We start from the raw sequence: 22495 nt of genomic DNA, 5'->3' as shown, positions 1-22495 counted from the left end.
GGTAATGGCAAATATAAAGCATACATGATCTGAGCTAAGTAAACATCTGATAAGTATTTTTAGATAAATTGTTATGTATTGATTTAAAAGCCTATGTTGCTCCACCAGACCCGGGAACATTGTCTAAGCAACAAAAAATGTTAAGTAAAAAAATTAAAGTTGACATGATATTTCACTTTAGGCTATTCTCGAAATGTCGAGTTTAATGTCGACATGTCGAGTTTAATCTCGTCATGGCCCTAATATAGGCTACTCCGTCCTACTCTACGTAGCGTCGTGAGTGAGATAGGCTATCCCCTAGAGGCCCAGCTCAACTTCAAACACAACAGGCGAAGCTAGACGACGTCAAGAGGGGCATTACCTGCAACAGCAGAACGAACTCGGCGAATCAAGTAAGCTGCTGCACTCGTAATATGCATTAATGAAGGATAATTGTTTTGCTAAGAATATGTAATGGCGCTTCTGAGATCTCATAGCTTTTTTGGTAAAGGTGGATTGTCGATTTGTAGGCTAGTTTGAGTTTTCTTTGTAATTTGACTTTGAGACTATGCTGCGCGATCCAGCAGCTCCACAGTCGGGGAAACGCTGTTTTCGGATGAAAATCGAAAGTGACAATTGAATCAGAGCCAGCTCTTGGCCCAGATAGATGTTTTGTATTATAATTTATGTAGCATCTGTGCAGTATGCAGCCTCAAACCAGCTTAGAAACTTTGAGTGTAATAGTAGCCCAGTGGTTACAAATTTCTCTGGCTCACGGCAGCCCTAAACAGAGCTCCATCCACGGCACCCCTATTTTTTATTTTTTACTCTCAACCTCCTTTGTGCTATATTTGTATTTCATGCCATTTTTTTTAACCGTGTGATATGTTGGATTATTATAGGCACTATGAGAAGGTGAGGTTTATCTCATGTTTTATTCAAATGAACCAGCTCTCTATCTCTATTTCAATTAATCATAAAATGGCCCTTATGTGTCACTAGACATTAAGAAATCAAGTTCATTTCAAATACTTATATCACTGACAACAGTAGTTTAATTCAACTCATTTAATAGAACTTTTGAAAAAAAAAATGTGAACAGAATATGAACAGACCTCTGTCCCTCTCACAACTGTATCACAGCCAAAATTGGCAGAGGTGGAAAAAGTATGAAAATATTGTACTCAAGTAAAAGTACCAATACCTTGATGAAATATTACTCAAGTACAAGTTCAAATACCGATCTGAAAATGTACTCAAGTAAAAGTAAAAAGTAGTTAATTTAAAATGTACTTTAAGTAAAAGTTACTTAGTTACTTTTTTTTTTTTGGGGGGTGGGTACCAGAACAACCAGTTTTACCAAAGACTTTCTAATGAGGAGATACAGCACTCAAAAAATCCTCCATAGTAATGTATGGGGTCATAGTAATGTATGGGGCCAAACGCCAATATGGCAGTTGTCTACACATCATATGTCTACACATATCACAACCCTTCCGCGGCAAAACGTCGACATGTGACATTGAGCCAATCATGTGGTGTGTTGTAAAATACATTGAGCCAATCATGTGGTGTGCTGTGAAGACATCGTGCCAATCATCTGTTGTGATCTCGCTGCTGGAGCAAGATTGGTGTAGTGAAGCCTTACGCTCACGCATTTCTGCTGAAATAGATGCACGATAAGTGTTGCAATATGGCCGCCGAGGGCCGCAGTAGTTGATTTTCAAAGTTAGTTGCACTCATCCTTGGGTCGCTTTGCAGTGAACCATAATCCAGCACAACTGAAAAGCCCCTCACAGGCAGCTGAGGCAGGCAGGCCAATATTGAGTTGCAGAGTTTTTTATATTTGGAAACGAGCAGAAGGTTCAGCAGATTAAAGGGCGTCAAACTGGGGGAAAGTGGGAAGTATAGGGCCCCAATGGAGGAGAGGGCCCGTAAAAAGTGGAATACAGGGGCACAACATTTTCACCAGGCATTAGTAATAACTCAGGTAATCCACACATAAAAATCCAAACAACTCCATAAGTAGAGTCATGTAATGAAGTGGAATAACAAAGGGGAAAGTATTGAACACGCTTAAGAAAAGCACTAAGGCAAGGAAAGGGAAGGAACGAGCTGGAATCTGTATAGAGAGTAGTTATCCTTTCTATCTGTGCAAATTAATATAAGCTTGGTTAGTAGCCTAAATATTAATGGGCTAGGTTTTTCATTACCAAGGTGTCACACAAGAAACATTTCATGATGGATAAAAGCAAAAGCTCTCCCAAGACCTTTGCAACCTTATTGTTGCAAAACATATCAATGAAACTGGTTACAAATGCATTTCAAAACATCAGAATCTTCCAGTAAGCAGCATGGGAGCCATTATCTGCAAGTGGAAGAAACATCACTGCATCATCAACCTGCCATGCACAGGAACCACTGGAGAAAGCTCCAGTAAGACTTGAAGGCAGCCAATTCAATTAAATAGTTCTGGAAGTAACTAAAGATCAGGATTCACAAGAGGGACCCCTGGAATCTGTTTAGAACAATGGGCCAAAATCACTAATAAGTTTTGTCATATAGGAAATGTCTTGAAGCTGCCTTTACAAACAAAGGCTTTTCCACAAAGTATTGAAGAAATTTCAGTAGGCAACTAATACTTTTTCCTGTGTCATTCCACTTTAATACATAAACTCTTATGTTTGGATTTTTTATATGTGTGTTAATATAATGTGTGGTGAAAATTTCGAATAGACTCACTGGAAGTTTAGGCTAGTTTCTGAAAAAAAATTAAGCGTTCAATACTTATTTCCACCATATATTTATTTTACCTGAATATTTTAACTTCCAAATTAAATGTCAAAATGAATGTCAGACGAAATGTAAAGTTTGACTGACTGGATTTTGTATACAAAACGTAGTGAAAACTGTGTAAGGTCACTCTCACTCTCCCTTGCTAAAGAGCTAAATGGTTTAGTCCGCCTGCACGATTCATAAGGTAGTCTATCTTTTGTTTATTTAGTTGAGCATCGCTAGTAGTGGACCGCTAATTGTTTTGCTGCTGGTGCAATGTCTTTCTCCAAGAAAGCCAAGTCAGGTTACTAAAAACAAAGGCCAAAACAGGAAAAAGAGAGACATCAAAATGAGGGGAAACAACAACTGCTAATAAACTTCTTTCCAAAGAAAGGTGAGCACAAACGTCAAAACACGAAATCCCATGGTGTTTGCTTCATCATTAGTGCTAAAATGAACTGAGACAACCGATTGGAATAGTGGAAAATACACTTTCATAGGTTAGGCTAATCTGATGCATCTCGTGATCCAGCTCCATCACTTTCAGAAAGACTGCATGGCGCCAGCTTGATTCACGTCCTGTTGTAGGCTACACACTGATCATTATCACTAGGCTTGTGGTTTAGGGCGCGATTTTTTTTCTCTCCCTTTCCGTTTTCGTCAGTCCTAACTTTTTTTTTTTTACTCAAGTAACGGATGGGATTTTTGATGTAGCGAAGTACAATACTTCACTCAAAATGTAATCAAGTAAAATTTAAAATACCGATTTTATAAACTACTTAAAAAATACAAAATACACACAAAAACTACTCAATACAGTAACGTGAGTAAATGTATTTCGTTACTTTCCACCTCTGAAAATTGGTAATAACTGAGAAATTGGCTGGCAGTAACAAGACATATCAGGAACAAACCCACAGTCTATTGTCTCCACAGACAACTTATCAATTTAATGGGACACATGTGCCTGTCTCTGACTGCAGTTTGTTAATGCGAGGAGGGATTGTGGACAGTGCAACACGGAGGTCCTGTTCAACTGACAGCCTTTGCCTCAGTTTATTCTTTATGTAGCCTATGTGAGAGAGGAGAAAGCCAGTTCACAGAGGTAAAGGTGGGGAATTGGATCAGCACATTCATAGCACTCTCTGAAAGTGAGGGATATTCCTGACTCACACGCAGCCAAAATGTGTCCAAAGACAGTCTGTGTTGCAACTTGAGTGTGCGGTCCATTTGCAATTCAGCAAGCTCTATCCTGTCCCCTTGGTGACTGGCATCTTGCCGCTGATTCAGTGGCAAGAGAGTGAAATGGATCTCGAACACAATCAAATTCCTAATTTTTGTGGGGAAAATAGGTCTCTAATCTATTTCCAGGGCAGATAAATGTGCATTGAATTAAAAAAAAAACTCTGCAGACTTGTCAGTAGGCTAGTATTGGTGGCATTCTGTGTTTTAAGTCTTTTAAAATATTCAAAAATGAGTTTCGTAGAGAAAAAGCATCAAGCTTGCCTGGTGTCCCTTTAACCTGCTGTGTGTGTTTATGTCCATTTTGATCTGAAATGCCCTTTGCACTTTGCCCTCCCAATACTTCTACCAGCTCACCTTTATATAGTAGGCTAGAGTCGGCCCTGATTATTAGGCTGGGACACTACCAGCTCACCTTTATATAGTAGGCTAGAGTCGGCCCTGATCATTAGGCTGGGACACTACCAGCTCACCTTTATATAGTAGGCTAGAGTCGGCCCTGATCATTAGGCTGGGACACCACCAGCTCACCTTTATATATAGTAAGCTAGAGTCGGCCCTGATTATTAGGCTGTTTTCTTTTGACATAGGCTGTCACATTTGTGTAGATTAGACATTGACTTCACCATGATCTGGGTTATGGAATGTAGGCTGAGTTTCAAGTCCAAGTCCAAAGGATATCCACTTTGTGAACTTCACCACGGTGTATCGTTATATAGGCTAGGCGTGGTGTTACATGCAAGGTTAAAGGTACAGTCGGCGATTGTGCAGGAAGTGACGATTGTTTATGTTTATATTCAAATTTATTAGCAGATGCTTTTGTTCAAAACAACATACATTATATTTTAACCAAGGCTCAAACCAAACTCACCAGAGAGGTAGCTCACCCCTCCTTTCAGTGTTTCCAGGGAAACTCCAGGCATAGTTTAGTTTTTATTTGGGGGACAGATTGCATTATAATCACGGAATGGGCAGATAGCAGTCGTGGGGAGATGATTGCTGAATGTGACAAATCGCATAAAATCGCTGACTGCACCTTTAAGTGACCAAAATAAAAGATGAAATTTATTTTACGTATCCTGTATATGCGGGAACAGTTACAACAGTTTACGTATACGTTACAACAGTGATTTCTTTGAAAGTGGAAGTATGCTTTAAAACCAAACTACATACTGTTATGCCAAATCTTAATAACTAAACCTTAACCCAGTTTTGTTCACTGTCATGATTGGGGATTGTCAGCAGAATAAGCTTGGGTGAACCCAGACAAGCCTGTTGAACAGCCTAAACAACTGCTTTTAAGCCCCTTGTTTTTCAATAAAGATGAGATTGCTGTCTTTGTTTACAATAAAGATGGGATTGCTGTCCTTCCGAAAAGATTTGCTTAGAGTCCATGATTGGTGGCCAGAGTACACAGCCAATCTCAGTTGAGATTGAGAATCAGTCAGGTATGAGTCATACAGCCTAACCGTAGACTGGTTTTGTTTTCCAGGTGAGCCTTAGAGCCCCTGACCGATGCAGAATCTTCTGAAAGCGATCATACTGCGTACACCACATATACCTATAGTGTGTATTCAGGGATAAACCAGCTGCCTTGTGCAACTGATAAACACCAGGGCCAAGAGTATCCTTTGCATGCTATAGCCTGTCCTACTGAGTTGTGAAGGGCAATGCTTAAGACCACCCAGCACGTTGGCTATGTGCCTGATACTCAGTGACAAAGAAAATCAAATTGTTATTTTAGATTCAAAAGAGCAGTTGTGTTTCATGTTGACTTTATGAGGTAGCGACGTTCAGCAAACAGTTATAGTGTGCACATCCCACCTTCTGGCAGGTGCAGGACAAAAGAAAACTATACTCAATTGAAAAAATATAATGTCCGCAACACTGCTTTTGACTCCCAATTATTTAATGCACAACAGGCAACAGAAGACCCAGCAGGGTCGAAACGTTGCCTGTTGTGATTAAATTATTGGGAGTCAAAAGCAGTGTTGCGGACATTATATTTTTTCAATTGACTTGATGAGGTAGGCCTACTCCAGAGTGATGTCAGTAGGCTCTCTGACAGGTGCAGGCCAGGGTGACCTCGCGTATCCGTTCCTCTAACGTCAAAGGGCCTCATGTCAGTGGAAACCATGTGGGAGCCTGGAGTCTAAACTCACTGAGGGGAAAACCACACTCCCACCCTCTCGATGGTAAACAACAAGCCAGGCACAATATTTCAGGCAGCCTGCTCTGACGAATAACGTGCCAGGGAGACTCTTCTTTTGAGCCCCACGTGTGTGCGTTCGTGCATGATTGATTATGAAAAAGCAGTGCACAGTTCAGTGATATGTTACAGTATGTCTGCATTGTGTGTAGCCTACGAGTTGATGAGTTTGTATGCTCAGAGAGGTATTAAAAAAGAAACCTATATGTTTCATCCTGGGGCCTATATTTCTTGATCAAAATCTTCAACTCAGACATTAACAAACGAAATAGATGAAGTGGTGAGTTAAAGCGCTTAACCCATTCAATTGTGGGGCCCAAGGGGAGAGTCTGGTATGAGCTATCATTTTGTCCCTACTAAAAGTTTCACCTAATAATGTCTAAAACTAGGACACATGCCGGTTGAAATACCACATTTTAACCACCAAGTGTTGCTTTGTGACACGTGATCAACCATTTGGCTAACCTGACATACTTTCAAATTCACACTATGAAAAAAAAAAACCTCACAGCACACATGAATGTACACACAAATTCACGAAAGAGGGAGTGAGAGGGGGGCAGGGTGGTTTCAATTTCCATTGCAAAAGGCCTATGCATCACTCTGCAGTAGAAAACCTGTTGCCCTGTCCCCTAAAAACTCATGTCATGACCCCATGAACAGACAGGCGAAACAATGCCTGTGATTGCCTGTATGTAGGGGACAGGACTATTACAACATCTCCCTAGTGCACAAAACACAAAAACATTATATGATGATGGCTGTTGGAGCTACATTAGTTTGCTTTCAGTAGTGTTCATTTTATTAAGCAATTTGTTTATTATTATGATTTTGCTCACATTAGTTATATATATTTTAGTAATATTAATAGCTACTCTCTACATGACATGCACATTCATGCAGAAGCACAGACACAGACACACCAGTAACAGTCTGCTGTATGGCAGGTGTGTGATATGGCACACACACACACACACACACACACACACACACACACCAGTAACATTCTGCTGTGTGGCAGGTGTGTAATATGACACATGCACACACACACACACCAGTAACATTCTGCTGTGTGGCAGGTGTGTGATATGGCACATGCACACACACACACACACATACACCAGTAACATTCTGCTGTGTGGCAGGTGTGTGATATGGCACATGCACACACACACACACACACACACACACACACACACACATACACCAGTAACATTCTGCTGTGTGGCAGGTGTGTGATATGGCACATGCACACACACACACACACACCAGTAACAGTCTGCTGTGTGGCAGGTGTGTGATATGGCACATGCGCACACACACACACATTTTAGATACTTTATTCAATTCCACATTACAAGTAAATTTTCATTAGGAATCAAATGTTTTGAATGATCAAACAGATTAAACCACATCAGCGCCTTGTTATGTATGACAATACAATCTCAGGGGTACAGAAAACATCTCCTTTTCCAAGTAAACATGCTTCCTATAATGGCTGAAATTGAGCAGTACTTTACCAGCTGTTTGGCGCATGGTGTTTGTAAATTGCTCCGCTTTGTATTGCCTGCTTAGAGGCAACTTGGATGGATGTTATCAAACACATAACAATGAGTGCTGTGCGTAAAATCATGTCGGAAAATTCTCTACATTAACGGCGGCAGTTACGACGGGGTGTTTGTTTGGCCTAGTGTGGCATAGGGAGGTCAGACTGGCGTGCGCTCCGCTCAGCCGCCATGACACACACACACACACACATACACCAGTAACAGTCTGCTGTGTGGCAGGTGTGTGGCATGGCGCGTAGCTGGAGGGGGGGGCCAGAGAATGTATTGGTGGTGGGGCTGCTGATGCTGCTCCTTTCCCATGTTCTCACTGGAGGTAAGACCCGACTCAGCACACTCACACCAGCTGCACTGACCACACCTGCCCTAACACTGCATCTCTGACCACACCTGCCATTCATTCCCCTCCTACCTAAATCAAAACATAAAGCTCCAAAATAAATGTAAAAGGAGTTTTTTTATGTAGGGCATTAAACAGCTAACATTTGGAATTAACATTTAGAAAAGATATTCAACATCGTGGCTGGCCATGCGATGCTGCTGGTCTGCCCTGGGGCTGAGGGGTACAATGTGACGTGGAGGCGGGAGGACGCACCACCGCTGGACGCACTTCCTGGGATGGAGCTCAGGGACAACGCTCTGTGGTTCCTACCTGCTCGACCCGAACACAGCGGAGTATATGTGTGCAGGTATGCAGAACACACACACACACACATGCACAATCACACATACACACACACACACACACAGTTTTGCACACTTATAGGGCTGGGCGATATGGCTGAAAACTGTATCACGATATAAGTATTTCATATCAGTCGAAATCGATGTTTTTCTTTTTAATCTTTTTCAGATAAGGACCAGAAGGGAAAAAAAGTTCAATTGAAACACTTTTATTTTAAACGTAACCTTCCTCTGATTTTAATCACCTCAGTTATCAATCAAAGCAAACAGGGAAAAGAAATAGCAACACAATCATGAAAAACACTCAAATAAATAAATGTGCACGTAAGTCTAAATGAAAAGTAGCACTGGTTGAAGCCTGGAAATATTGTAAACAAAGTAGCTTAATTTGCTAGTTTATCATAGTCTTACTGATTAGACTGTTCAGTTCCCCTACGTGTGTTTAAGTTTCAAATAAATACTTTTTTTCCTTGGGTCAGGCCCGTTTGAGTCTTGGAATACTTTTCCATTTGGATTGAGATGATTAGAATTTAGCAGTCAATTTGAATGCAACAGTTTTGAACAAATTTGTGCAGCCTACTAATGATGCTAACCAGATTTAATAGCAATTTAGCCAGTCATCTTGCACGATTGTGAATGTTTGGATTACATGTGGATGCTGAGGAGGGATGCGCCTGTTGAGAGGGAGAGAGAAAGAGAGAGTGCACAGGGCAAGGACTCATTGAGAGTCTGTGTTGAGGTAGGCCTACTTCTATCGCCTATGGTAGAGTTGCACATACTAGCTACAATGCAAGATATACCGGTATTTAGCCTATTTATTTATGGACAACGTAAGGCGGGAGGTGTGTGTTGCTTTTGATTATCGAATGTTCTATCGAATTTATTTTTTATTAATATCGATTACATGTCTATTGTGATACATATCGCTATCGTTTTATCGCCCAGCCCTACACCCTTACACAACCACATTCATATAAACTGTTCAGCGCACAAATTAGTCACCTGCAAATTCTGTATGTAATTATTTAATGCACAGATGTATTCGCAGATACATACAGATATGTTACTTACACACACACACAGGTTTGCATACTTGTACTGTACTGTGATTTAGAAACAATGAAAAATCTGAAAGGTGTGTGTGTTTGTGTGTGCAGTGTTGAGTATGCCATTAAGATAAGGCTCAACGTGGGCAGCCAGCCTTGTCCTGAGGCAGATCGTGACGTCGATGAGAGACTGCACACACACGCTTGGCTAAACTGTGCGATGGGCCACATCTCCAGGGTGTTCACGCCCACCTCCATCACCTGGATGAAGGTAAAACAACACCAGCACACTCTCAGTCACAGCAAACACTCTGTCACAGCAAACACTCTCACAAAACACTCTGTCACAGCAAACACTAACCTCACAAAACTCTCTGTCACAGCTCACAAAACATTAACCTCACAAAACACTCTGTCACAGCTCACAAAACACTCTCAGTCACAGCAAGCACTAACCTCACAAAACACTCTCAACTGCCATTTATACAAGTGAACATGTAGGAATGATATATTGTTATAAACTGTGTGAATACAATATGTAGTTAATGTTTCCACATTTGGTAAATAATTGCATACTGCAATAGTTACAAAATGTGAAATACACCAGTGGTTCTTAGTTGGTGAGTTGGGACCCAAAAGTGGGTCGCAGAACCATTCTGGATTGGTCGTGGAGCTTGTACCGCTTAGAGTCTGCATCAACGGGGCTGTTAGATTTTAATTCTTCAGGGCCTAAGCATTTGTTAGCAAAGCCTATATATATACTACTGCAACACAACTTTCTGCGTTAGCCTCAAAATGTATTATTATTATTATTATTATTATTATTATTATTATTATTATTATTATTATTATTATTTTCTTCTCTATTATTGTGTTAAATGTTCCAAATATAAAAGCACTTTGAGTTGCATTGTGTATGAAATGTGCTATACAAATAAAGCTTATTATTATTATTATTATTATTATTATTATTATTATTATTATATTATTACTGAGACAACAACTCAATTACAGTTCCACTGAAATTACTTTTAAAAAAATTATTTATGAAAATGCATTAAAATGGTGGATATAAAGTTTTGGAAAAGAGCTCTTCATATATACCATATACGGATATCAGGGGTTCTTAACTGATCTGGCTTTGGGACCCACAATTTCCCATGTTCATTAAGTTGCGACCCATATCATATTTTTAGCAATCAAGCCAACGGCGATGGTGAGCTACATCGGTGTTTCTCAAAGTGTGGTTCGGGGACCACTGGTGGTCTGCAAGCTATCCCAAGTGGTCAGTGAACAGACGTGGTAAAATATAATATAGATGAGTTTTTTGCAATATTGAACCAACTTAGTATGTAAATCCAAACAGTTCTGCAACACTGTATGTTCTGCCTATGCAAGCTATGCAAGTTGTGTAGTTTTCCTGCAATGCTACTGACCGCCTCTCTGATGTCGTTGGTGCCCACATGCACGATGATGTTGTTGACCTTGGTGTGGCAGCCAAAGATGCTTGGGAGTTTGTGCTGGATGTCACAGACCTTGGCACCAAGCAGTAGACCTTGGAGGGACCGCTAGGTGAAGGGGGAATGTGGAGGTCTCTGTGGCAGCAGGCTACAGCGCCCGTACCATATACGGGTCCGAGTGCCCATGGGGACCCAGGTTTGAATCCGACCTGCGGTCATTTCCCGATCCCACCCCATCTCTCTCTCCCACTTGCTTCCTGTCTCACTCTCCACTGTCCTGTCCAAATAAAGGCAAAAAGCCCAAAAAAATATACTTTAAAAAAAAAAAAAGTATATATACTCTTTTGATCCCGTGAGGGAAATTTGGTCTCTGCATTTATCCCAATCCGTGAATTAGTGAAACACACTCAGCACACAGTGAACACACAGTGAGGTGAACCACACACTAATCCCGACGCAGTGAGCTGCCTGCATCAACAGTGGCGCTCGGGGAGCAGTGAGGGGTTAGGTGCCTTGCTCAAGGGCACTTCAGCCATGCCTTTTATCTTTACTGGGAACTCTGTGTGCGTGTGTGTGCGTGTGTGTGTGTGTGTGTGTGTGTGTGTGTGTGTGTTGTGGTGTGTGTGCGTGTGTGTGTGTGTGTGCGTGTGCGTGTGTATGCGTGTGTGTGTGTATGTGTGCATGTGTGTATGCGTGTGTGTGTGTATGTGTGCATGTGTGTATGTGTGCGTGTATGTGCGTGTGTGTGTCCATGCTATAGGAGTGTAAGTGTGTGGAGAGAGCAGACAGTATGGATCTGGAGTTTCTACAATTGAAACAGACAGATGCAGGAAATTACACCTGTGTACTAAACTTCACCTACGAGGGCAACAACTACACATCCGCCCGCACCACCCAGCTCGTTCTTCAAGGTACCGTCCTACCAGAACTCCAACCACACCACACCACACATCACATCACATCACCACACCACACACATCACTACACCACACACATCACATCACTACACCACACACACACATCACCACACCACACACATCACTACACCACACACATCACCACACCACACACACACACATCACATCACATCACCACACCACACACATCACTACACTATACCACACCACACACACACATCACTACACTATACCACACCACACACACACATCACTACACTATACCACACACACACATCACTACACCACACCACACCACACACACACATCACTACACTATACCACACCACACATCACTACACCACACCACACCACACACACACACATCACTACACTATACCACACCACACATCACTGCACCACACACTACACCACACCACACACACACATCACCACACAACACACATCACATCACTACACCATTGTACCAACACACATCACATCACTACACACATCACATCACTACACCATTGTACCAACACCGCACGGTACGTACAAGACCAAACCCTCCAGAAGCCACCACGAACTATGAGACAGTGTACCACCCACATACTTACCCCCCACACACACACACCTTCCCCATCATTCTAAATCAATTGTATGCACCATATTGCTATGTAGCGTAGTAATATTATACACCATTTCAAAGCTTGGACTCTTGGGAATCCATACGTGACGACCCTTTTCATGTACAATGTGCATAGTGATTGACAAATAGTCAAATTATTCTACCTATAGGTCTCATTTAAAAAAAGAACACTGCAGGGTCTAAGCTTTCTACAGAGGTCAAGCATTTGATGGTAGGCCAAACTTGGTGGGAACAGTGGCCTCTGAAGTAGGCACAGTGCAATTTCAGGGGGAAAGCCTAAATCAGTGTTCAAACTGTTCTGGGGACCCACTTTTGAAAAATGACAGACTATCGCGACCCAACTCGTGACTGTGGTAGTTAACAAACTAGATCAGTTGTTCTCAAACTTTTTCTTTCATTCCCCACTTTGATCAAGGGGGCATTCTCGAGCCCCACCTGTCCCTCATCGCTCTAAGAGAGCTCAAACACGCGTGACAGCACTTTACCTCGGGAAAGCCACCTTGCCTCACTGTGAAACAGTACAGTCTCTCTTCGCAAAGTGCGGAAAATAGACGCGCTTTTAAGGACCGGGTTTTGATGAAATTCACCACTCTCACAACAACGTTCAAAATCTCATGTAGGTCGGGACTAACTAAGCTGCCTTGACACGAGCGCTTCCCTGTGAATAACACAATGCGTCCATTGCGCATTGGGTGCTACCTGGGCCCAGGCTACAGATAAAAAATAAAATAAAAAAACTCCTGTTTTTCAGCGCCCCACCTGGCATGTCTGGGTCGCGACCCACAGTTTGAGAAACGCTGGCCTAAATAATGCACATCCCATAGGATGTGAAAAATGCCTAATAACTGCAGACAGAAATGCCTCGAGCCCCTTGGGCCCCTCATCGACACAGGAGTACATAGCGCCCCAAAATTGCCCCTCAATCCACATGAACTACTGTAACATGCAGACAAACTATTAAGTTATTCTAATACTGTAATCTTAACTGTGTGTGTGTGTGTGTGTGTGTGTGTGTAGAGATTTACGAACCGAAGAAACCGCTGATTAAAGTCCCGGTTAACGAGACACGAGTGGTGGACATGGGTGAGTCTCAGTTAAGATCAGGCTATGGACAGTTTGCTGAATTATTTGCATTGTGTGATGTTGAAGTACACGGGAATGTGTGTGTTGGCGTGTGTGTGTGTGTGTGTGTGTGTGTATCAGGTTCTCGGCAAGACTTGCGTTGTGAGGCCACTAGCGATGAAGAGGATGTTACTAAGATATGGTGGCAAGTGAATGGGACTTTCATCATGTATCCTGACTCAGACTTCAACATCAGTAAAGTGTGAGTATGTGTGTGTGTGTGTGTGTGTGTGAGAGAGAGAGAACTTGTTTTTGCTGGCAGCTGTTGTTCAATTAAATTTCCCATTTTACAATGCATTCTACAATGCTACAGCTACCTACATATGGGGTGGTAGCATAGTGGTTAAGGAGCTGGGCTAGCATGCAGTAGCCTGTAGGGTGGTGGTAGTGTAGTGGTTAAGGAGCTGGGCTAGCATGCAGTAGCCTGTAGGGTGGTGGTAGTGTAGTGGTTAAGGAGCTGGGCTAGCATGCAGTAGCCTGTAGGGTGGTGGTAGTGTAGTGGTTAAGGAGCTGGGCTACCATGCAGTAGCCTGAAGAAGTTGTGGGTTCAATTCCAGGTTTCCACCGTTGTGCCCTTGAGCAAGGCACTTAACCCCAAGTTGCCCTGGGGACAACAATAGCCCTTGTAACATAATTTACATAATAAGTCGCTTTGGATAAAAGTGTCTGCTATGAATGAATGTAAATATTTTATGCAGGAGGCTATTTTAACGTTTTGACGTTTTGACTTGTGCAAATGGCTGTGGGGTGTCTTTTTGATGGAGGGAGACTGCTTTAGTTTAAAACGGAATAGTGTGGATTTGTATACATGGGAGAAGGAGAGGGGGGGTTAAATTTGTATGCATGTTTGTCTTACAGAGACTTCAGAAAAACAAATGTGAACACTCTGACCATCTACAAGGTTCAACCAAAGTTTCTCAACGTCCCATTCGTTTGCACTGCTCAAAATAACATGGGCGATGTCAAAAGTACAGTAGTGCTTGTGCAAGGTGACACACACACACACACACACACACACTACACTCATCTTACACTTTTACCATAACAAAGAAGTTGTACAGTGTAAGGTAACACAGACAATATATCTCTACTTGACAATACACATATACACAGGTCTACAGCTCTACTGAAATGAGGAATGCAGCTCAGTAAGTAGCAGGTCACTCTATGATGCAAGAGACCAGGGTTCAATTCCTGCTCGCTGCAGCAATTTTGAAGGTGCATTTCTCACAGCTTAACCGAGCTAGATAGATAGATGCAGTAGATATATAGAGATAGAAGGTTGGGCTTGTGGAAATATAGGCTACATGGTCCTCGCTTTAGATTGGGGGGCTGTAAAATTTACTACAAATAGGTAAGAAAGGTCTTATAAGCGTATTAGTTATCAACCTCTTTGTCTTATACACCATTAACAAGCATTAACAAGCTGCTTGGTAACACTTACAAGCTGCATGTTAACTGTAAACAAATGTGCTTGTAAGTAACTTAAAAGGCTGCTTATTAACACTTACAAGATGCATGTTAACAGTTAGTTAATGTTATTTAAGGATAACAATAGTTAACTAACTGTTAGTAATGCTTATTAATTGCTTATTATGCACTGTTACCTATAAGCACATGTTGTTCTAAAGTGTTACCCTAATCTGGAATAGGAATGGCAAGTTGTGCTAGCAAATGCTTACTTAACGTAGTGCACTTACACTACTAAGAATTCCTATTTCACCTTACTAGGTCATTACAAGTAATGTATACTGTTTGTTTATTAAACATGTGTATTGAAGTTGTGCCATGTTGAGCCAAACCAGATTTTGTTCACATCTACACACTTTGCGCTACTGAAAAATGTAAAGTTCATCAATGAAATATTATTTAGAAGTATCTTTATTTTCACATTTTCCAACAAAAGGGGTGGAAATTGGTAACCTACTTTTACTTTACCAATAGCTCTGTGTTCCTTCCTCCTCCACAGCCAATCATGTACCCTTTAACTGGCTGATAGTGTGTTCCTTCCTCCTCCACAGCCAATCATGCACCCTTTAACTGGCTGATTGTGTGTTCCTTCCTCCTCCACAGCCAATCACAGACACTTTTACTGGCTGATTGCATTGGTGTGTCTCAGTGGACTGGTGATGGTGTGTCTGCTGCTTTGCTGGTTCTTCAAAGTGGACCTAGTGTTGTTCTACCGCAGCCACTGCATTGGACGACCCAAACACAGTGGTGAGTGTGTGTGTTACCCTCTGAGGACCTATAGAGTTGATGAGTTTAATCTCGACATTCTGTCTTTTTTCTTGACATTCAAAACTAGTTAATAAAGCCTAGTCGTTGCTAACCCCAAATCTGAGGTACAATTTCACCAAATCATCTAGACTACAGTACACAAGGCTTCATTTTGAGTCGTCGGCCAACTGATTGAGTCTGTGACTGACTGTCCAGAGGCTGTTCAGTGGCAGCTACTTTGGAGCGTTCGTTCTCTCTCCAAACTAGTTTTGATGGACATGTCAAGATGAAATGTCGAGATTAAAGTCGACATGTCGAGATTAAAGTCGACATGATGTTTAAACTTTATTCTCGACATGTCGAGTTTAATCTCGTCATGGCAAAAAAAAAAAAGATTTCTTTGTGTGTGGCCCTAATACTCGTAATAATGTCACATATAACATAGTTATTCTAATCAAGTCCATTATCATGACAGATGGTGATGTCATCATAACAGGCTCTAATGATATGATGACAACATGTTACTTGTCATGATGTAGACTCATTGGAAAGCACCGGAGTCACGTATGCATGTGTGGTTTGTAACCTGCTGTCTCTTTCTCTTCTGTAGCAGGAATCTGCACTGCACTACCCCAGACTCTGTCTGCATGATCTGCTGCTGACATGGTGCATGTAATCCTGCCTAACTGCTCTACTGATACAGAGTGATCTGCCTCTGATAACCTAACGGCTCTACTAATACAGAGCGATCTGCCTCTGATGACCTAACTGCTCTACTGATACAGAGCGATCTGCCTCTGACGTGGTGCATTTAACCCAACCTAACGGCTCTACTGATACAGAGTGATCTGCCTCTGATAACCTAACTGCTCTACTAATACAGAGCAATCTGCCTCTGATAACCTAACTGCTCTACTGATACAGAGTGATCTGCCTCTGATAACCTAACTGCTCTACTGATACAGAGCGATCTGCCTCTGATAACCTAACGGCTCTACTGATACAGAGCGATCTGCCTCTGATAACCTAACGGCTCTACTGATACAGAGCGATCTGCCTCTGATAACCTAACTGCTCTACTAATACAGAGCGATATGCCTCTGACGTGGTGCCTGTAACCCAACCCAGCCCGACCCTTCACCCACACTAATGCTGGTTCTGGTGTAGTCATCAATGGTGACCCAAACAGGACCCCCCCCCCCTCCCCTAGTCCCACCCACCTAAGTTTGATGATCCTGCACCCCCCACCTCCACACACACCTCTGCACGCACCATTCTCCACCCTGCTTGTAGCCTAGAAATCTAGACGCGCCCCTAGCGGGCTAGTCTAGCAACTCTCCGTTGGCTTGTGAGCTCCAGAAATCGAAACTTAATCAGGACATTGGAATCGTGTAGCGCTTAACATAATGATTGATGGCAGAGTTGCAACGGTTTGGCTTGAATTCCCTGCTACTTGAAAACAAATATCCTATTGCGTCCTATTGCGTGCAGAGGGAATTTGAAAGACAACTGATTATCCCGCCCCTCGGACTGAGCACTGCGAACGGTGAGTGCCCAGACCCTACATTTTAATGTGGGTCTGGCTCGCCAGGCTACCCTGCTTGTGTAAAACGACGGCATTCTCTACTGCCATGGCACTCGTGTGTGCTAGAGGAATTCTGGTGCTACCGCTGCCTTTCGCTGACTTTTTATATCCCTCTCTTCCTTTATCTTTCTCTCTCTCTCTGTCTTTTCCCCTCACAGATGGTAAGCAATATGATGCATATGTTAGTTACCCTTGTGAGGGACAGGGTGATTCCATGGCATTGACCTTTGCTCTCCGGGTTCTTCCTGAGGTTTTGGAGAATAAGCACGGCTACAAGCTGTTCATCAGAGGCCGGGATGACAATCCAGGCGATGGTACGCTCAAATGCATACACATGCAAATACGCTCATAACATATGCCGTAATTGGCACTCGTGCTCATGGGTTTGGTAAAGGCCTTTGGCCATATTATATCCGTGGGGACATCATTACCAATCACAAGAGCTTGGGGACATCATTTACCAATCACATGAGTGTGACTGTCATATTCCATCTAATACAACAGTTCCGCTACAAACTAACTGAGTTTTCATTCATGTTTTTCCATTTTCAATTTTTAATCTCCACTCCAAAAACTTTTTTTTTCCCCTTTCCTGATAGAGGTGTGATGGTATTGAAATGAAGTGTCAGCCGTTTTTGTGCTAGGATGTGATATTGTTTTTTTAGAATAGTGTGCCCTCTCTGTCTGCAGATGAAGTTATCTCCAGGTGCCAGAGGAAGTTATCGATGCAGTGATACCTGCCCTAAACCCCTCTCACTCTCCCTGTTCATGGCAAAGGCCTCATTTCAGCCAATTCTTTACAACCTGGCTCATCTTAACTGTGTCATATCTGACTGCACCCTTTCATTAGGTTTTATTGGTCAATCTGTTGCACATGATTTATCTAACTTCCTGTCAACCCTTTCCAAGTGTTTGATCTGACTTCCTGTCCCCTCATTATGTTCTATATTACTATTACTTCATCAAGGCATGTGACGTCCATAAACCTTTGGCACTGAGCCTTAACCAACTACTGTACTAATTTTAAAAACTCTGTAGCATTGATTGATAATCAACTGAGGCTGCTTGTTAAATGGACTATTGCATGATACAACATTCACTTTACATTACTAATGTAAACATTACTACTAATAATGACCATTTGCATTGCAATTAACCCTCTTTTCTTCATTAATATTAATAATCCACAAATTAACTACTAATGCGAGTAATTAAGACTGACTGTAACCATATCCACTGTCATGGTCCTTTACAGAGGTGTTTGATGTGATTGAGGATGCTCTGAAGAGAAGCCGCAGGTTTATCATAGTGCTGGATGAAACCCAGACTGACACTAACACGGGTGCGGAGACCAAGGCCAACACACATGTGCAAACGGCCACCCACACAGAAACACGCATAAGCCTGTTGGCGCAACCAGCCACTCGCACAGAGACACCCATGCTGCTGGACGCACACACACATGCAGACGCCCACCTGGTGCCCCGGGCAGCGGGCAGTGAGCACTTCGAGTGGAGTGTGGGGGTCTACGAGGCCCTGATATGCTCGGGGCCCAAAGTCATCATCGTCCAGACGGGCGAGAGTTCCACAGGAAACAGCCTCCCACTGTCGCTCCAAACTCACACACACTCCAAACGAACGCTTCGCTGGACCAAACATACACAAGCATACTCCAATAGAAGATTCTGGAAGGAGATGAGATACCTGATGCCAGTTACCCAGAGACCTAGTCACAACACATCCAGTGCATGAGAAGAACAGGCGTAGTCACAACACATAGGCAGTATTTATGATGCATGTATTTAAATTCAAAATAGTATTTTGTCATTTGTACTTTATTAGGTTGAAGAAAAAGGCTGCATATACTGTATCAAAATACTTTATAGGCATTTGTCACAATCAAGACTGTAAGAAATGTATCCAGAGGTTGATGACACCCATTTCAAGTGCGGAGTTACTCCCTGCCATCTTAGTAATGTTTGGAATTCTATCAATATCCTTTCAGACATTCTGCTAGTATAATTAGAGTCATGCCCTCTACTAGCTATGTTTGGTATGATCAACCGCTTTTTACTTTATAAATCAGTTTCTTTTCTCTTTCCTCTTTGTTGTTTTACTGCATTTTTATTTATGTATTTATTTATTTTTTAAATACTTGCTTAATATGATTAACGGGGCAGCCGTGGCCTACTGGTTAGGGCTATGGGCTTGTAACCGAAGGGTCGCCGGTTCGATCCCTGACCAGTAGGAATCATGTGGGTGGGGAAAGTGGTTGAGCACTGCTCTCCTATGACCACACCCACGGCTGAAGTGCCCTTGAGCACCTAACCCCTCACTGCTCCCCGAGCGCCGCTGTAGGAGGCAGCTCACGGCTCCGGGATTAGTGTGTGCTTCACCTCACTGTGTGTTCACTGTGTGCTGTGTGTTTCACTAATTCACAGATTGGGATAAATGCACAGACCAAATTTACCTCACGGGATCAAAAGAGAATATTTACTTATACTTATATACTATATGTGACCCAGTCTACACTTTCATATTGTGAACAAATTTCATGGGAAAACATACATTTTGACTGTTAAACCCTGACTTTATTTAGGTGAAGATTCAACACATTAGCGTGACAATTCACTTAAAACGGTGATTTTCTCCTCTTCTGGCGTATCGTGACGGAATAACCATGCCAACATTGGATGCGATTATCTTAGCGATTTAATTTTGTTTCTCAGTTTATTGGATTTAAAAATACTGTCAAATAATAATATAGAAAACATATGTTTTTATATTCAATATAAGTGTCAAAAATAAATGATTGAAATTTACACATATTTCAAAAATATATTGTGAAAATTCATTTCAAATATATGTTTGTGTGTATGGGTTTTTGGTAAAAACCAATACTTTCGGTGATGTGATGACATCATAGAAAAAAAATGAATGTAGCCTCTGACTGGAGTATTTTATCCAGACTTCTTGTGATCAGAATATTGAGTTTCAGGAAGATGATCCAGTGCAAGATGTGTAATGAGTAACGTGTAGGTTGCTCACACACGCAACACAACCAACCTCTAGTTTCTTAAGAACTTTCATCATCAGTTTCTTGAAAACTTTCATCTTCTAATTGGAACACATGGAACCAGTTATGTGGTTGCCCTGCAATGTTGCTTAAAACCTTGGCCCATGTATCACCTACTGTAACAACACAATGAAAAATGAATTGATCCCTTTGGTGTTAATATACCATTTAGCACTTACACGGTAGCCTACGTACCCAGTTAGTTAAAAACCAACTCAAACGGTCAAGATCCTTCCTGATCAACACCGTTCCACAGTGCAATATCAAGCAATCTGGGCATGCATTGACAATGTCAGGAACTTGACTCCACTTAGTACCACTTGACAAGTTCAGTTGTGACCTTTTGAGTACATCTCTGATAAAGTATTTAAGCTATGAAATGTACCAGGCAGGTCAGTATAGTTTATCTGTAGATTGTTTGCAGATTTATGGGATTTATGGCATGTTGCTCTCAAACAGTGTCCAGTTAATCAACAGAGATAGTTGAAGGAATCAACTGATGATGAGATGAAGGAATACATTAAATAGACAGATTTGCAAAGTGATTCATGCTCCCTTTAAATAGTATGTTTGAAATAAAAGTATTTTTAGTATTTTAGAATATAAACATGTATTTTAATTTGACATTTGATGAGTAGAAGGCACACCTATGACCCAGGTAAAGAATAGAAGGGACACCTATGACCCAGGTAGAGAATAGAAGGCACACCTATGACCCAGGTAGAGCGAAGGGACCTGTTGTTTCCGCCTGACACAAGTGGTTCTGTGCAGAAATATATTGAAATAGGGTGACCATGTGGTCAAAATGAATCCAAGACAACTGGTATGAAACTGCAGCTTTATTCTCGATACCGGGAGAATGTTGCACAGCAACAGTAGCACACAGTAAATAAAAAAAACACAGGATTGGTACAGCACATCGCATGTACCCCCTCCCTCTGTGTGGACTGTGGATATATGTCTATGTGTAATGGAATGAATGTGTCTACTCTGTTTCCTACTGTATGTGTTTTATACTACTCTTACCAGTGAGACCAAAGATCATTTTCATGCAGGCATGACAAAGTATATTCTATTCTAAATGTCAAGTAACAATCCCATCTGTGGGTTTGGTCCATATACTCTTAACACACACCCACGGAAAATCACAAGATGCCACCCTACCAGTGATCCATGTTTGTGTTAGTATCATGCCCTGGGGTCAGCACGATCACATACCTTAAAACAAACATACGCCTCACTAATGATTCCCACAGATGGAGGTTTCAAATAACACAGGTGGTATCTAAATGTACATAGGTCAAAGGATGGTTACCATATTCGAAAGCATGTAGGTTAAACAAAACATTTCATATGAAAACTACTCAGATGCTGTGCTTTATTAAAGTAATGACAGACTACATGGACTCTTGCGCAACAACAAAAAACTGGAGGAAAAAAAAACTGCCCACTTTCAGTAACATATTGTCATGGCTTTCATGTCATTCACAAACTTTCAAGGAACTGTGGGGACTCTGAGTCAACTGCTTTACTGAAGCTGTATAGCACTGTCCACTGTCACACTGCCTATATTGCAACCCCACAGCAATACTGATAGGCAGCATAGTCTAGCACTGACAGGCTTCTTCAACTCCAACTACCATACTGATGGCATTGTGTACACCAGCCATCATGGGGACCCAGTTCAGGATTCAGAACGAGGCATGTCATTTCTTGTCTTGCAGATTATTAACGGTCACATTCTCATGCTAATCAAATAGCTCACCTGTTGGGTCTTGTCCTGCTATTTGTACTTACCCTATAAAGCAAGCAGAACATTTCCCAATGACAAACCTATGTTATCAAACATCACAGACACAGGAGTCTGGGTGGGTGGAAATGAGTGGTGAGATTGGCAGGAGGCTTTTTTTCAGCCTACTAACACATCATTTAGCACACACATTTTATCCAAAGCGACTTACTCAAGGGCACAACGGTGGTTAAGTGCCTT

The 22495-nt window shown here is 41.9% G+C and overlaps 1 protein-coding gene across 5 annotated transcripts; it reads left to right on the top strand.

The window, feature by feature from the left end:
- Positions 1 to 315: 315 nt before the first annotated feature.
- Positions 316 to 19528, top strand: LOC125289871 (interleukin-1 receptor type 1-like). 5 transcript variants are annotated; one of them, XM_048236988.1, is made up of 12 exons: positions 358 to 392; positions 5489 to 5620; positions 6459 to 8086; positions 8273 to 8459; positions 9612 to 9771; positions 11721 to 11871; positions 13523 to 13588; positions 13709 to 13829; positions 14486 to 14616; positions 15701 to 15844; positions 17588 to 17743; positions 18685 to 19528. In XM_048236988.1, exons 3-12 carry the CDS (start codon positions 8002 to 8004, stop codon positions 19179 to 19181), a joined length of 1698 nt encoding a protein of 565 aa, XP_048092945.1. In that variant the 5' UTR covers positions 358 to 392; positions 5489 to 5620; positions 6459 to 8001; the 3' UTR covers positions 19182 to 19528. The 5 variants fall into 5 exon arrangements, with proteins under 5 accessions (XP_048092936.1, XP_048092945.1, XP_048092927.1 ...); XM_048236979.1 differs by lacking the exon at positions 5489 to 5620 and having other exon boundaries at positions 316 to 392; positions 7993 to 8086; XM_048236970.1 differs by lacking the exon at positions 358 to 392 and having other exon boundaries at positions 5233 to 5620.
- The last annotated feature ends 2967 nt before the right edge of the window (positions 19529 to 22495 follow it).

The sequence above is a fragment of the Alosa alosa genome, chromosome 2 (assembly GCF_017589495.1).
Source record: "Alosa alosa isolate M-15738 ecotype Scorff River chromosome 2, AALO_Geno_1.1, whole genome shotgun sequence".
In the NCBI taxonomy this organism is placed as follows: Eukaryota; Metazoa; Chordata; class Actinopteri; order Clupeiformes; family Clupeidae; genus Alosa; species Alosa alosa.
The sequence above is the reverse complement of the archived record's forward strand: the minus strand, read 5'-3'. Positions and strand labels throughout refer to the sequence as shown.